The following is a 13,622-nucleotide window of genomic DNA, read 5'->3' as shown; positions in this document are numbered from 1 at the left end:
CGCCTTATTCTTGTTCTGAAAAGCACAAAAAGCTGGTAATATCTAACCTACTAGTTGCACTTAGTTTTTATTTCTCTCCCCCTTTTTTATGGGGATGACGTTGTACACGAAAAACTAATTTTTTAAACATGCATGTCAAACAAATCCTATATTTTTGTCGCAATCTGTTTTCCATTCTCAACGGAAAAGTAGGCGAGCAAAGGACGGTGGAAAACTCGCCTTTAGTCTCGGTTGATAGGGAGCAAATCTTCCAAAAATCACAAGTCACACGATTTTTCACACGAAATATATGCGTGCGCGGTGCGTAGAATTCGAACCCACGACCTCAACCCTCACGTGTAGCTTCCTTATCATCCCACCTACATAGCACATCTAACTATATAGGGGATGCAATCCTTTTATATTAACTCGTGGGGAGCTCTTTAGTCTCAGTTTGTGTTACCAACTGGGCTTTAGTCTTTTTCAGCCACCCGTGGGGATCCGGGTGGTAAGACCAATCGGGACTGATCTTTAGTCCCGATTGGTCTTACCACTCGGGACTAAAGGGTCCTCCACGGGTGGCTGATTTTTTCACCCAGGACTAAAGGATTTCCCACGGGTGGCTGATTTTTGACCTAGGACTAAAAGGGAGCCTTTAGTCCCGATTGATATTTGATCCAGGACTAAAGCACATTTTTATCCCGAGCCAACTTTAAACCGGGACCAAAGAGGATGCTGAGTTCTCTAACAGTGACCCTTGCTTACCTAAGAAAGCATCTTACAAGTATAACTCCAAGGAGATCCCTTGGAATCAAACTTTTTCTATCATTTTCTCCACAAACGCAAGCGTAAACAAACACAAAGGTCGAAAAAAGAACCTGCCACTTGCTACAACCCCAAGCACGGTATGATGCTTGGAAGTTGCAAACATCTGTCACCGTCTCCACCCTGCTCGCACATTGGAGCACCCGTTCATTTTTCAACACTGCAGTCTCAAATTACTACGGCCTTGTTTGGATATACAATGCTAAATTTTAGCACAGTGCTAACTTTAGCACCCTCAAATGGAGTGCTAAAGTTTAGCACTTGGGGTTGTTTGGATACAGTGCTAAAGTTTAGCACCTTGAGTGAGAAATGATTACATTGCCCTCATTTATGACTGGCTTGGGGAAAAGTAGAGAGGAGAGAGAGGGGGCAACTAGGGAAAAAGTAGGCTTGGGATCACTTTTAACACCCATTAGCACCTTTAGCACTTCATTTGAGTGTGCTAAAGAAAACAAGGGTGCTAAACTTTAGCACTCACCTTTTAGCACCCCGTTCAAGTGCTAAAAGTGTGCTAAAAGTGAGGCGCTAAAGTTTAGCATCCCTCTCCAAACACCCCCTACATCTACTGGTTGCTGTGGTAAACTCTGCACACTCTCAAAATTCACAGCATTAACCAGGTTAACAAAATTTTGTGCATACATTTTGTGAAGCACTTATTTTGCCGACATGGTATTAGTTGGTCTTTGTTTTGATTGGCTAATGAGGGGGCAAATCCCGGACCCGGTTGGTGTCCCCAGCAGGCAGGCAGGCAGGCAGCACATGAGCGGAAGCACGCATCGGATATGCTCCCACATATTCGCTTCCCCCGTCTTCCTCCCCTGCGCTGCGTGCCTGCTATAGCTGCTGCTCCAACCAACACCCACCTCCCGGCGCCGAGCTCCCTCCCTATATTAAGCTCATCGTCCCTAGTGTTCCTCCCTCCTCATTCTCAATCCAGCACTTAATTACTGACGGATATATCTGTAAGGATAAATAAAATCGGAATCTTGCGATCAGAAGAAAGATGAAGTTCGGCAAGCGGCTCAAGAAGCAGATCGAGGAGAGCCTGCCGGAGTGGCGGAGCCAGTTCCTCAACTACAAGGAGCTCAAGCGCCGCGTCAACGCCGTCTCCTCCCCGGCGCCGACCCCCGCCGCCGAGGCCGACTTCCTCACCCTCCTCAACGCCGAGGTCGACAAGTTCAACGCCTTCTTCCTCGAGCAGGAGGAGGAGTTCGTCATCAGGCAGAGGGTGGGTGCACTTCTCTTTCTCTACCTCCTTCTCGTTTTTCCTTTTTCTTTGAAATGCACGACTGACCGAGGGATTGCCAACGTGGTTTTTTTTGCAGGAGCTGCAGGAGAGGATCCAGCGCGCCGCCGAGGCCAAGCCTTCGCCGGCGGCGGAGGCCGAGATGGCGCGCATCCAGCGGGAGGTCGTCGACTTCCACGGCGAGATGGTGCTGCTCCTCAACTACAGCAGCATCAACTACACGGGGCTCGCCAAGATCCTCAAGAAGTTCGACAAGCGCACCGGCGGCGTGCTCCGGCTCCCCGTCATCGCGGGGGTGCTGCAGCAGCCCTTCTTCACCACCGACCTCATCTCCGAGCTCGTCAGGGACTGCGAGGCCATGATGGAGGCCGTCTTCCCGCCCTCCGCCGTCTCCGCCGCAAGCAGGGACCTCGAGGAGCGCCAGGCGCTCGCCGCCGCCGAGCAGAGCATCTTCCGCAACACCGTCGCCGCGCTGCTCACCATGCAGGAAGTCCGCAGCGGCAGCTCCACCGTCGGCCACTTCTCGCTGCCGCCCATGACGCCGCTGCCGGAGTCCGACTGGCTCGCACAGTCCGTCCAGCCGCCGCCGTCGCCCCTCATCCCCACGCAGTGATCGATGATATCTGGCGATGAACCGCTGCCCCATGTCCATGGATTACACCACAACAAATTGATATAATTGCGGTGCTAAATTAAATTAATTTGAGGCGACCGTTGGGATTTTGTTTTTTTGTCGCGAAATGCGCTGCGGTGTTGTAGATGGGGCTGAAAAGGCAGATTATGTGTAATTATCAACTGTAATAGCTCTCTCTCTGTTTTTCCTTTTCTCTAGGTGTGTGCTCTTGTCTTACTTTTACTGACTAGGAAGAGTAAATAATGTAACAAGATAGCAGGATCAATCAGCATTGCTCTTGCAGTGAAATTTTACTCGGAAATCAGATACGTACTCTATCATTCTTGATGGTTTGCTCAATTAGCAGTTACGTAATGGCAAGTTGTTGGATCATTCTTGGATGTATGGCAAGTTTCAACTGTTCTACTACGCCTGACGAAGTATGCAAATAATGGCCTGTGTGTGCGCTTTAGGCAACAACGACCGCAGCTTTATCTGTGTGGTGTCGGAAACAGAATTTACAGTTAGGCACAAGCAAGAACAAGAAGTTAATTACAAAATTATAATGTGTTTCATTAAGCTTTGTGCATTTTTTTTTAATGAACGGGCACGAGAGTGTGCCTATTCCACTGATCCGCCGGTGCATTTTAGGGAAACTGGAGAACGTTCAACTTGGGCTCCTAACAAGTCAAAAGACCCAGCAACAAGGATCAGAACTCGTCCAGTCGTCGACGGCAGGCATCCCCGATGACGAAACGCCAAACAAAAATAACTCTGAACCCTGCTGTTCAAGTGCTTCACACTATTTCTGATAAGTCAACTCCTCGAGTCTCTGTAACTAATGCCTGATGACATTTCCAAAAGCCAATGAAATTCGCTTCTAGTAGATCGTAAGCGCAGGCAGCACGTCAGACGATCCTCTCGACCGAGCGAATATACCCTCAGCATTCGATCGTGGGGGCTAGCTGCTGAGCTTGAGGAGAAGAACAAGGCAGCATCTGTTCTGTTCCAAGGTCGATGCCGGTCGTCATGCGTTCATAAGCTTTCAGGACTTTTCCGTTCGACATGCAGATATCAGCGCCTCTCTTTTCGCTTTTTTTTTTCTCGCTTTGATTGACTTTTCAATTCGTTTTGGGGATGACAAGCATATTCTTTCGGAAAGGAAGGGTAAGCGGACGTGGACAGACGGATGGGCATGTTGCTGTTCCAATAATGAACACAGGATATTCCTCCCGGAAATGCCGAAACTGAATGCAGAAGCAGCTAGGGTAGCTTTGATCAGATCACACTGCAGGAAAAGGGCAGGAAAAGCATGTGTGGGTTTGTGTGCGCAGAAAAGGACTGGTTGGTGTAAGCAGATGAAACGCAAGACAGCAACATCAGCTTCCAGATCGCTGAAGAGTCGAGGCCGGAACTGAAAATGGGTCATTTCAGAATCCGAAGCTCTCAACATTTTGCCTCTTTCTTTTTTGCATGACATGACTCAGTATTTGAAGCCTAGCCCAACTTGTTGTAATATCTCGCACAACACTGTCTAGATGATCGCACAGGTCGCCATCTGCAACGAAAACTATCTACTTATGCAACCAGTAATCAGGATCCCATCATAAAGGAAGGCACTTCAGCAATCTCATTATTAGCTTCACCAGATGGAAGAAAACAAAGACGCGTTCCGTTGCATGGACAACCAGGTCAGTAGTCAACAAATAAAAGGAAGGCAGGAGCATATGCTCGTGCTTATGCCGAAACGATAACCTTTTTTTGCCTCCTTGGGGCAGATGGACCAGACAGTGTAGGAATGGGTGATGGATGGGCAGGCCAGTGGCGTCGCCTGATTGATTAGTTATTGTTACGAGCTAGTGAGCCCATCTTATCCTGAATTGCCTGCCGCCTTTGTGTAAAGCAGCGAATCACGTCGAGCATATGCGGCCAATTGATCTCGCCCCACTATCCCCTCCCCCCCCCCCCCCCCCCCCCCCCCCCCCCCCCCAGCTGACCAATGCCCACGGTACGGGGCAATTTGGGTGCTGGGTGCAGCTAGTGATCTGAGAAAGACTGAAAATTAAAGCTTATAGAGATTTCAAGCAAGAGTTCTCCCCATGGAAGGAGGGGAAAAAACTCCCGGATGACTTTCTTTAAATAGAAATATTTTCAGTTTTGTTATGGAAGGAAGCGTAATATATAAAAATATACTTCATCTATTTCAGAATTTAGCGACGTTTAGGTTTGTCTTAATTCAAAGAACAACGCATCTAAAAATAATTTTTATTTTAAATAGGAAAATTATATGTTAGGATGGTTTCACGATGAATCTATTAAGCTCATTTTTGTGTTGTTAATTTTATAATATTAATATTCACAGTCAAAGTTAAGAATATTTGATCTAGGATAAATTTAAATGTAACTATATTTTAGAACGGAATGGAGAGAGTAGGATGGACACACATCTATGTTTGAATTAGATCGTGCATGTATTGTCCCAAATTGCTTGAAGGAATTGTGAAAGTCGAAACTCATAATTAACTGGGACGCATTTCCAGTGTACGTAGGGAAGTTTTTTTTTCAAAACAAATCGGGCAGGAGAGTTGCCGATTATATTAAAAAGAAGTCGTACAATAGGGGAGTTGTACCATAGGAAACTAGAAGTGCCTTACTCTCGGTCCATGCTGGAACCAAATTTGATGTCCAAGTTTTCTGGTTAAAAACTCATTCCCTTTTTACAGCACCCAAGCATCTGCGCTGCCGAGATTCGGAAGTGTTTACGTGCCTGATTACAGCTTTATCTCAAACTCTTCATCATCCCTGCACTTTCAGCTTCATCTAATTTACCAAAAAAATAAAATTTGCATCATCGGCAACTGATTCAGTTTCCTGGTCTGGTCTCGAGTCTCGACAAGCGGCCCATTCACCCAAAGTGCGTCGGCCCATCACAGTAATCAGCAGCGGGAGGATCGATCGCACAACCCTTGCCGAACAAAGAAAGAGCTCCCGCCGCCGCAGGTGCATCGTCTGATTCGCTCGGTTCCGTCGTCTCCTCCTCTCCGAGCGGCCGGCGACATCCTCCGCTGCTTCCCGGTAAGACTTGCCCCCGCTTGTTATTGATTGTGATTCGATTGTTGATGTACGATGTTATCCCTTTATTGTTGTGCCTGTGACATGCTTGCTTGTTATCCTCTTCCATACAGCAGTACCTCGTAGGATTTTTCTTGTTAGATATTCTTATTTATTTTCCTTCGTCGTTCCTACTGATGACCTAATAGGAAAGACACGAGATGGCGGTTGTTTTGTCAAATGTCAACTCCTAGGCAGGCCTCCAAAAGCTTAATGACTAACTCCTCACCCGCAGTTACATAACCGGGTATGTAACTGCACTGTATAATGTTTGTTCATGATCGATGCTGGATGTTCATATGGTCACATCGGACCTTAAATCTTTGTCCACTTTAGATACCAAGCTTCAAAGGATGACATGGCTGTCTTCACTGCATTGTCATTAGGTCCAGGTGTGTACTTGAGCTATTGTTGATTTGTTCAGTTTCATTGCATTTGTCATATCATGTCCCTAAGAATACTCTGATTTGATGTGCAGCCGAGTCACCGCCAAAGGTGAAGGTGTCAAGGTTGAGTTATCTGCTTGCTCTGTGGCTTCAACTCCTGGAGTTGCTGACCCAAAGGTTACAAAAACTGCTATATGGCTTTTGTTTTTGTGAAGTTAGCTGTTCAGTGTCAGGCTCAAGACCAAAAATTGTGCTCTGACAAGCAATTCTTTATATACCAACAACAAGCAATTTGATATGGCATCTTTCTGCCGTCAAAGTTTCTAATAACAAGTTTGCACTATGAAAATTTGTATTCTATCTCCTTTTTCTAAAGCAGTTGTGATTCCAGGCATCGGCAGCTGATGAAGATGATGACGATGATGATGTTGACCTATTCGGTGAGGAGACTGAAGAGGAGCGCGCAGCAGCTGAAGCACGTGCGACAGCTGTCAAAGCTTCTGGCAAGAAGAAAGAGTGTATGTATGTCCTTAATTATCTGGTTTCCTGTCCAGTATTCGACTTTGTTAGACAGTGATATTGAGATTAAGTAGAAAAGGAAGGTATGGGCCTGTGGCTTTGAAATCCCTAATCAGTAACTTTAAATCTCATGAAGTGGTATGCAAAATTTAACAAACTTTACCTAAATTTGCACCTTCATATCTTGTAGTGATTTTTTAATTGCATTCAATTGTATATACGCTCATTATGCCCTCAGGCGAAACATTGGAGTTAGGTTATATGATCTTAGAAAATCCATTGCTAACTTAGACCTTATATTACTTCAGCTGGGAAGTCATCAGCTCTTCTAGATGTGAAGCCATGGGACGATGAAACTGACATGCAAAAGCTTGAGCAAGCTGTTAGGAGCGTGAAGATGGAAGGTCTACTCTGGGGTGCATGTATGTGACTCTGCTCTTCCATAGTATTCTACTTATCCAAGCAGGTCTAACAACTTATCATTACCTGTTAAGGTTCACTTTGTTTCTTTTCTAAACTTGATATGTCATCCTTTGCAGCAAAACTTGTTCCAGTTGGATATGGCATCAAGAAGATGCAAATTATGATGACCATTGTGGATGACCTTGTTTCTGTCGACAGTCTGATTGAGGATAATCTGTGCATTGAACCAGCTAATGAGTACATTCAGAGCTGCGATATTGTGGCCTTCAACAAAATCCGTAAGTTGTCTTGGACATTTTATCTGTAGAATGAGGCACCCTGCTTCCATACTGAATTAGCCTTTTGGGAGAGTCCTTATTTAAATACAGATGATTCACAGAACTTGTAGTTTGCTGTGAATATTGTTTGCTGGCCAGTTATATGGCTTTGGACTGACTAAGCTCACATAACCAGTAGTTCAAGAGCATGTTTGGACTAGCTTTAGGTTCAGTTTTGATTCATCTGTGAGGTTTTCGAGAATGTGAGCCCTTTTACACTCTAAACTCTCCACTTAACCGAGAACCTATTTGACAGAGATAAGCTTTGTAAGTGAGCTTCAGTTTGCTAGGTCCAGGAGCCCCATGTCATTGCCTCGTTGGCTTGAAGCTTATTAGGGGTATTCTGCTTTGAATGGGTCTAAAGCTTTCAGTAACAGTGCCACAGAATCTCCCACGTGTGTTTCCTAATCTTGAAGAAGTCCATAAACTGAAGCTAATTCAAACAGTGAAGCCCAATGTAAGATTTGTGGGAATTAGGAGCTGAAGCCACATAAAAGCTGGCTTTTTGTAGAAGCTCTAGTTTGTCCAAAATGACCAATAGACGTGCTGATAGCCAACCTTTGAAGAAAGCTGATTGGTACTGGTGTTATCTGACTGTTGTATTGGGGCCTCCTTGTCATCATTTCGTTTTGCTTTTTTTCCCCCTCAGAAGTACTTGGCTATGCTGTGTGCACATCAGGACATTTTTCCTTGGAATAAATAATGTACTCTGCTGGACCATTCTGGACTCATCTCTTTTGTATGTGGGGACTGGACTGTGTATGTGTTCCTTGGAATAAAACCCTAGAGTAGTCCAGTTGAATCACCAATCTTGCCAACCCTCAATGGTTTAAATAGTTCCTAGCATCTGCCGAGTTTATTAGGTTGACTTGCAGATCATTTGCCCAGCTTTAGTGGATTTACTACAAGGACCTCATCTGTTTTTATTTCTATTTGAATCCTTTGGCTTCTGCTGGAATACTGATTGGCTGATTTTTGTTCCAGAAAACTGGACCGTCAGGGGGCCAAAGTTAAGTGGAGTACCTTGTTAAAGTTCCATTCCCGTCTGGGACGCTCATCATATCAGTCATAATTATCTATGTTTTGCCTTTGGAGTTGTTTGCTGTAAAACTGACTGCATTTGCCAGCTGAAAGAGGATTAGTTTGGATGTTTTTTCTCAGACCTTAGCTGGAGTTTATAAACTTCTAGTGCAACCTTTTTCCTGTTATCTTGTTCTGTTGTTTATGTTTTGAAACCTTCAGTGCATCCACGGTTTTACTTGGCACTTTAGTTTGGAAACCTCCATTACATTTCCGGCGACAATTTGCTCCAGCCTCCAGGTAGTTACCCTTCACACAGACTGTGTTGCCTGATCTTCTGTAAGAAGCATTGTTGTCAGCGGCATATATGTGCTGCTTGTTTCTCGTTGCTCTGTCCTTATACCGCTTGTTGGGCATTTGCATTGCCCATGTACTTGTGCGCGACAGAACAAATCTGGCAATAGTTTGTAGTAAACTGTTCAGTTTTAAACTACCTTTCTGTTTCCTGGTTGCAGTAGATTCATTGACAAAGGACATTTACAAATTACAAAGCTCTGTTCTTGAAGGAGGAGCAGGTATGGAGACTTGGAGGGACTGCATTGAAGTTTTCAACTGGGGTACAATTGCGTAGTAGTACAGTGTGGTCTCAGCCTCTCAGGACAGCCTCTTGATCATAGACTAGCATAGTAAGCTCTTTGGGTTGACTATAATGTAGATTATTATATGCGCCATGATTGGCTCAGTTTTGGCCACGATGCTGGCATGCTGCAGAGCTTAAAATATGGCGAATTCCGCAAGGTTGACAAGCGTTGCTTGGGATGCACTTGTTTGCCCTCCTTTTTGTTAACCTGAAACCTGAAGTGCCGGGCCCCTGCTACCCATTGCCAAACAGCCAAAGCAGCCTGGCTTTCCTTTTTTGGTAATAGAGTTGCTCAAGTACTTTATGCTTCTCATGCCCTGGGCCGTTGCGACGGCTTTTCTATTTCTAGCTGTTGATTATCGAAGCTAAACGACTTTAGCTTAGAACAAATCTAAAACTACTTAGATTTGTGATTGGAGGGAGTGTAACACATTGACGAACTATAGCAAAAGTTCCTTTCTTTTATTCTTTTAGACAAATCTACTCGTACAATCTATAGATGCTAAATCTCAACATGCATAACTTCATTGGTAATGAGAGTTCATGTATTGTATGTTGGCAGCATATGAACCATCTATGTTGACTACAAGTAACCCAAAATGTTACTCCTCTGGAAGGAGCATGACCAAGGCCACATGAAAACTCTATGTACCATAGAAGCTGATTTGGAAAATCCTTCCATCCCAACTATACGTGGAGCAAAATGAATTTACATATCCACATTATGGGGGAAAAGGAGATTGTTACCTCAAAAAATAGAAAAACAAAAAAAAGGGCAACTCAAGGTCTTGGCTTGCGGGGGGTCATTTTTGTTTCTCTGTCGTGGCCATTTACCAGGGACCCCTGATCAACTGTCAACGATGACTCGTTCATCTTCTTGGTTCCGTGCTCTCACGTGTACAGTGTGTACATGTCATGACCATTGTCCTAGCTCCTTTTTGATAACGAGCCATTGTCGTAACTCTTGCCATTTCAAATCTCCAAAACAATGACTGCACAAAGAAAAATGTTATCAGACACAGAACTGAGATAGCATTGCATTTAACTGATGAATGGTGAGTAGCAAGGGAGACTTACATTCAGAATCTGTTCTGTCCCACCTGCAGCTCTCTTCCCTCTCCTCGTCTTCGCAGCCACAACGACGACGACCACCTCGCCTCTTCTCCTTGGTTCCATCCTCCAACAAGTACTTCTTCCTCGAAGATGCAGTGCCATTGCCCGACCCGGCATTCATCTTCTTGCCAAGTATCGTCCGGAAGAACTGCCAATAACAGAGTCCAAGTTCAGAGCCCGTTTACAGATTCCAGAGCACCAGACATATTTGCATAAATATTTCACTACATATGTCTGCCGACATGCAAATGCACACGCCTACCTTCTCCATTCTCGATTCCACAGGGTCCTTCAAGCTCCGAGCCGGCGCAGAGAAGCCGCCATTGCAGACAAGCATCTTCTTGAGCAGGAACTTGAATGACTTCTGCTTGATGCTGCCGCTGCCGCTGCTGTTGTCCAGCAGGTCCCTGGCCCTGGTCAGTATGATCTTGGTGTCCGGCGAGAGGTCGCCGGAGTGGCCGTCGCCGTCGCCGTGCTTCGTCGTCTGAACAACCCTCCTGTCCACCTCCAGGCAGGACGGGCAGTTGAGGAACCTGTCCAGCGGCGGCCTGTCCTCGCCGGCGCCGGAGCCGCGGGCGCTGGACTTGGACCTGGCGCGCCGCAGGATCCTCGCGAGGGCGTCCTGGAGCTTCTTCACCTCCTCCACGGTGAACTCCGGCAGGTCCTCCTCCTGTTGTGCTGGAGGCGGCTCGTCGTTGCCGAGCGTGCCTATGGAGAGGAGGCCGCCCTGAGGCCATTGCTCGGCGTTGAGATGCTTCTCTGACGATTCATAAGTGACTCCTTGGGTTTCGTAGACTCCGGCACCTGTGTGCAGGAAATGCACGCACATTTAGCACAGCAAGAACTCCAGTGCCGATCTGTGATCACACGAGCTGCAAGTGCAATGCAATGAGATAGTTACCGCGAGATGAACTGACGGCGGCTGCGCCATCAAAGCTTCTGTTATCCGTCTTCCCATGGAGCCTGTTCTGCATCCAGTTGATGATCTGAAGCCAACAACCAAAAAAATACAGAACTGTAAACCTTTCCGTGCACTCTGTCATGAGCTAGTTCTCGTTTCCGTACAATGCAGCCGAAGTTTTTACTTACCCCCATTGTTGCCCCGTTCCAAGAATCTGTCAGCTTAGATTCACCTCCTACAACCTAGAGCAACAGTTGCAATGCGATGGCAAGGGTAGGGAGTAGAAAAGAATGCAGTGGGGAACCACTGGGCAATGGCGATATATAGGACTTAGATTCAGGGGCTCTCTGCTTGGTCCCCAAAGCCCTTTTTTAGTATGTTCTTCCCAGGCCAATCAGGAGTTAGAGTTCTTGGTGGGTGGCAGAGCTACCTCTGGTTTGGTCCCCTGCCCAGGGGAGGATTATGCTTAAATAGCTGGAGATTAGCATGCCATCATTAGTCATGCTCGATACCTAATTGGGATTTAATTAGTGGCGATGCTCCTACTCGCAGGCTGAAGCAGTGTACTTACACTGAATTATAGTGGCAAATGGAATAGACAGATTCGCTTCAAGTTTAAGGAAGCACATGTCAGCTATAATTTTTTTTCCTCTTGCGCAAATGCGCATATTTTTGTTACAGAATTGGGCAGCTAAAGGAGTATTCGCATGTGATCTGATAAGAGCTGTGATGCGGCTCCATATTTCTCGGACGGGAGTGTCTATCCCTCGTCCAAGTAAAAATAATCCTTCCCTCACTCAATTTTTTTACCATACGATTCGAGATCGACGGCCGAGATCAAACCGGCCTCCTCCTTTATCTCCTCCACCGGTCACCCCAACTTATCCACTCGCCTCCACCCGATGCCGCCCGCTGCCTCCATCCGATGCCGCCCGCTGCCTCACCACCCTCCCACCGCCTCCCCTCCCTCCTCCCTCCTCCCTCCTCCGCCCCCGCCGTCTGCCGCCACCCTCTCCGTCTCCGGCAGCTGGCGCTGTCAGCGACACCATCGCCGCCCCTGCCACCGCCGCTGTCGGCTACGTCGCCCCTACCCTGCCACTACCCAACCACCCTCCACCACCGCCGGGCTGGCGGCGCCCCCGCCGTCGTGCCTCACCACCCCCGCGACCGCCACCTCCGCCGGGCCAGCCTCCTGTCGCCGGCCCTCCCTCTAAGGCCGCCGGTGAGTTCCCAACCCCGGCAACCCCAAACCCTAACCCTGGAAACCCTAAAATCCTAACCCCCGAACCCGCTAATCTCGTCGGAGCTGCTCGCTGGAGCTCAAATCCCAGTGAGGAAAAAATTGAGTGAGGAAAGGCCATATTTCACTTAAGTAAGATATAGCTTTTACCTTTTCAGACATGTTCATGTGCTGGCCCTCTTCGGGCCAGCCTGGTAAGCCTAATTTGGAAAAGCCAAACCGGAAGCCTTATCCCAAGCCTGATTTCAAGGTCTGACCTCTGCCCGAACAATAGGAGCGAAGCCATCTTGAGCCAAGGTGGCGCGCAAGAATCAGACTAGGGGAAAAAATTAGTAGCAGGCATCTATTGTGACCGCATGAAGCAGTAAAAACTTAAAATTGGTAATGTTGCTTCAAATGGTCCTGAACACCAAGACTATGCAAAATCTTAAATGAATTGCTCTTTTTCTTGCTCTAATTTTGCATAGTATGTTATTCTTCCACCGTTAACGACACAGGGGGCTTCACAGTTCACATGTCATTGACACATCAATGCAAATAGAGGATTGCAAAAAAAAAAGAATGAAAAACAAGGAATTGATCTCGTGCATAAAGGTGTGGAGACATTATCATAAAACATTAAGATATGATGCGTATAGATGCTCTTAGTTTGTCCTTACTTATTAGTGATAATTAGTTGTTGCTGTTGTTAGTGTTTAAAAGCAATGATGGATGATAATGTGTGGTGTGTTTAGCACAATAATGACAATTTCTGATCATAAGGGGAGGTAACTTTGTTTAAATGTTAAACGTCACGCAACCTGATGCATCCATTCAAGTGGGCAATCGAGGAAACAAAACAATCTCTCTCTGATCTGAACCAATTAAACAGATATATTCCAATTTGTCATCATCTAAGGCAAGACAAATGACATGCATACTTAGTAGTATTAGAAAACTAAAATCCAGATCATCTCTCTGGGCCAATTAAACACATACTCATAGTTGGATACATCTAATGCAGGTCCACCATGTTGTTAAAAATAAATGCAAAAAAATATCTTATATGGGTATATTTGACTCATTTTTTATTCTTAAAAACATTCGAATATACTACTTGAAATGTTGAATTAGTTTATTTGAAATGTTGATGATATTTTAAAAAAATATTAAAGCACGTATAAATATATAAAAGCACAATCCAATAACCATGATTAGTTATAGCGACATTGAAAAACGAAAAAGGAGCGAACTGAGCGTAACTTAATTGATAAGATTTCTTACGATGGAACATATCAACGCGGAGGTGC

At 45.8% G+C, this 13,622-nt stretch overlaps 2 protein-coding genes and 1 pseudogene across 2 annotated transcripts; 2 read left to right on the top strand and 1 right to left on the bottom strand.

Annotated features, from left to right (window-relative positions):
- Positions 1–1,621: 1,621 nt before the first annotated feature.
- Positions 1,622–3,004, top strand: LOC117836290 (SPX domain-containing protein 5). Its single transcript, XM_034715686.2, has 2 exons — positions 1,622–2,032; positions 2,130–3,004. Exons 1-2 carry the CDS (start codon positions 1,808–1,810, stop codon positions 2,661–2,663), a joined length of 759 nt encoding a protein of 252 aa, XP_034571577.1. The 5' UTR covers positions 1,622–1,807; the 3' UTR covers positions 2,664–3,004.
- A 2,931-nt stretch (positions 3,005–5,935) lies between these two features.
- On the top strand, positions 5,936–8,627 carry LOC117839747 (elongation factor 1-delta 2-like; annotated as a pseudogene).
- A 753-nt stretch (positions 8,628–9,380) lies between these two features.
- On the bottom strand, positions 9,381–11,514 carry LOC117840492 (protein NEGATIVE GRAVITROPIC RESPONSE OF ROOTS). The gene is made up of 4 exons (XM_072291181.1): positions 11,282–11,514; positions 10,455–11,178; positions 10,157–10,340; positions 9,381–10,071 (listed from the first exon to the last, which is right to left on the bottom strand). Exons 2-4 carry the CDS (start codon positions 11,019–11,021, stop codon positions 10,052–10,054), a joined length of 771 nt encoding a protein of 256 aa, XP_072147282.1. The 5' UTR covers positions 11,022–11,178; positions 11,282–11,514; the 3' UTR covers positions 9,381–10,051.
- Positions 11,515–13,622: the final 2,108 nt, after the last annotated feature.

Source organism: Setaria viridis, chromosome 9, assembly GCF_005286985.2.
Source record: "Setaria viridis chromosome 9, Setaria_viridis_v4.0, whole genome shotgun sequence".
Classification (NCBI taxonomy): Eukaryota; Viridiplantae; Streptophyta; class Magnoliopsida; order Poales; family Poaceae; genus Setaria; species Setaria viridis.
Note: the sequence above shows the minus strand (reverse complement) of the source record. Positions and strands in the feature narration are given on the sequence as shown.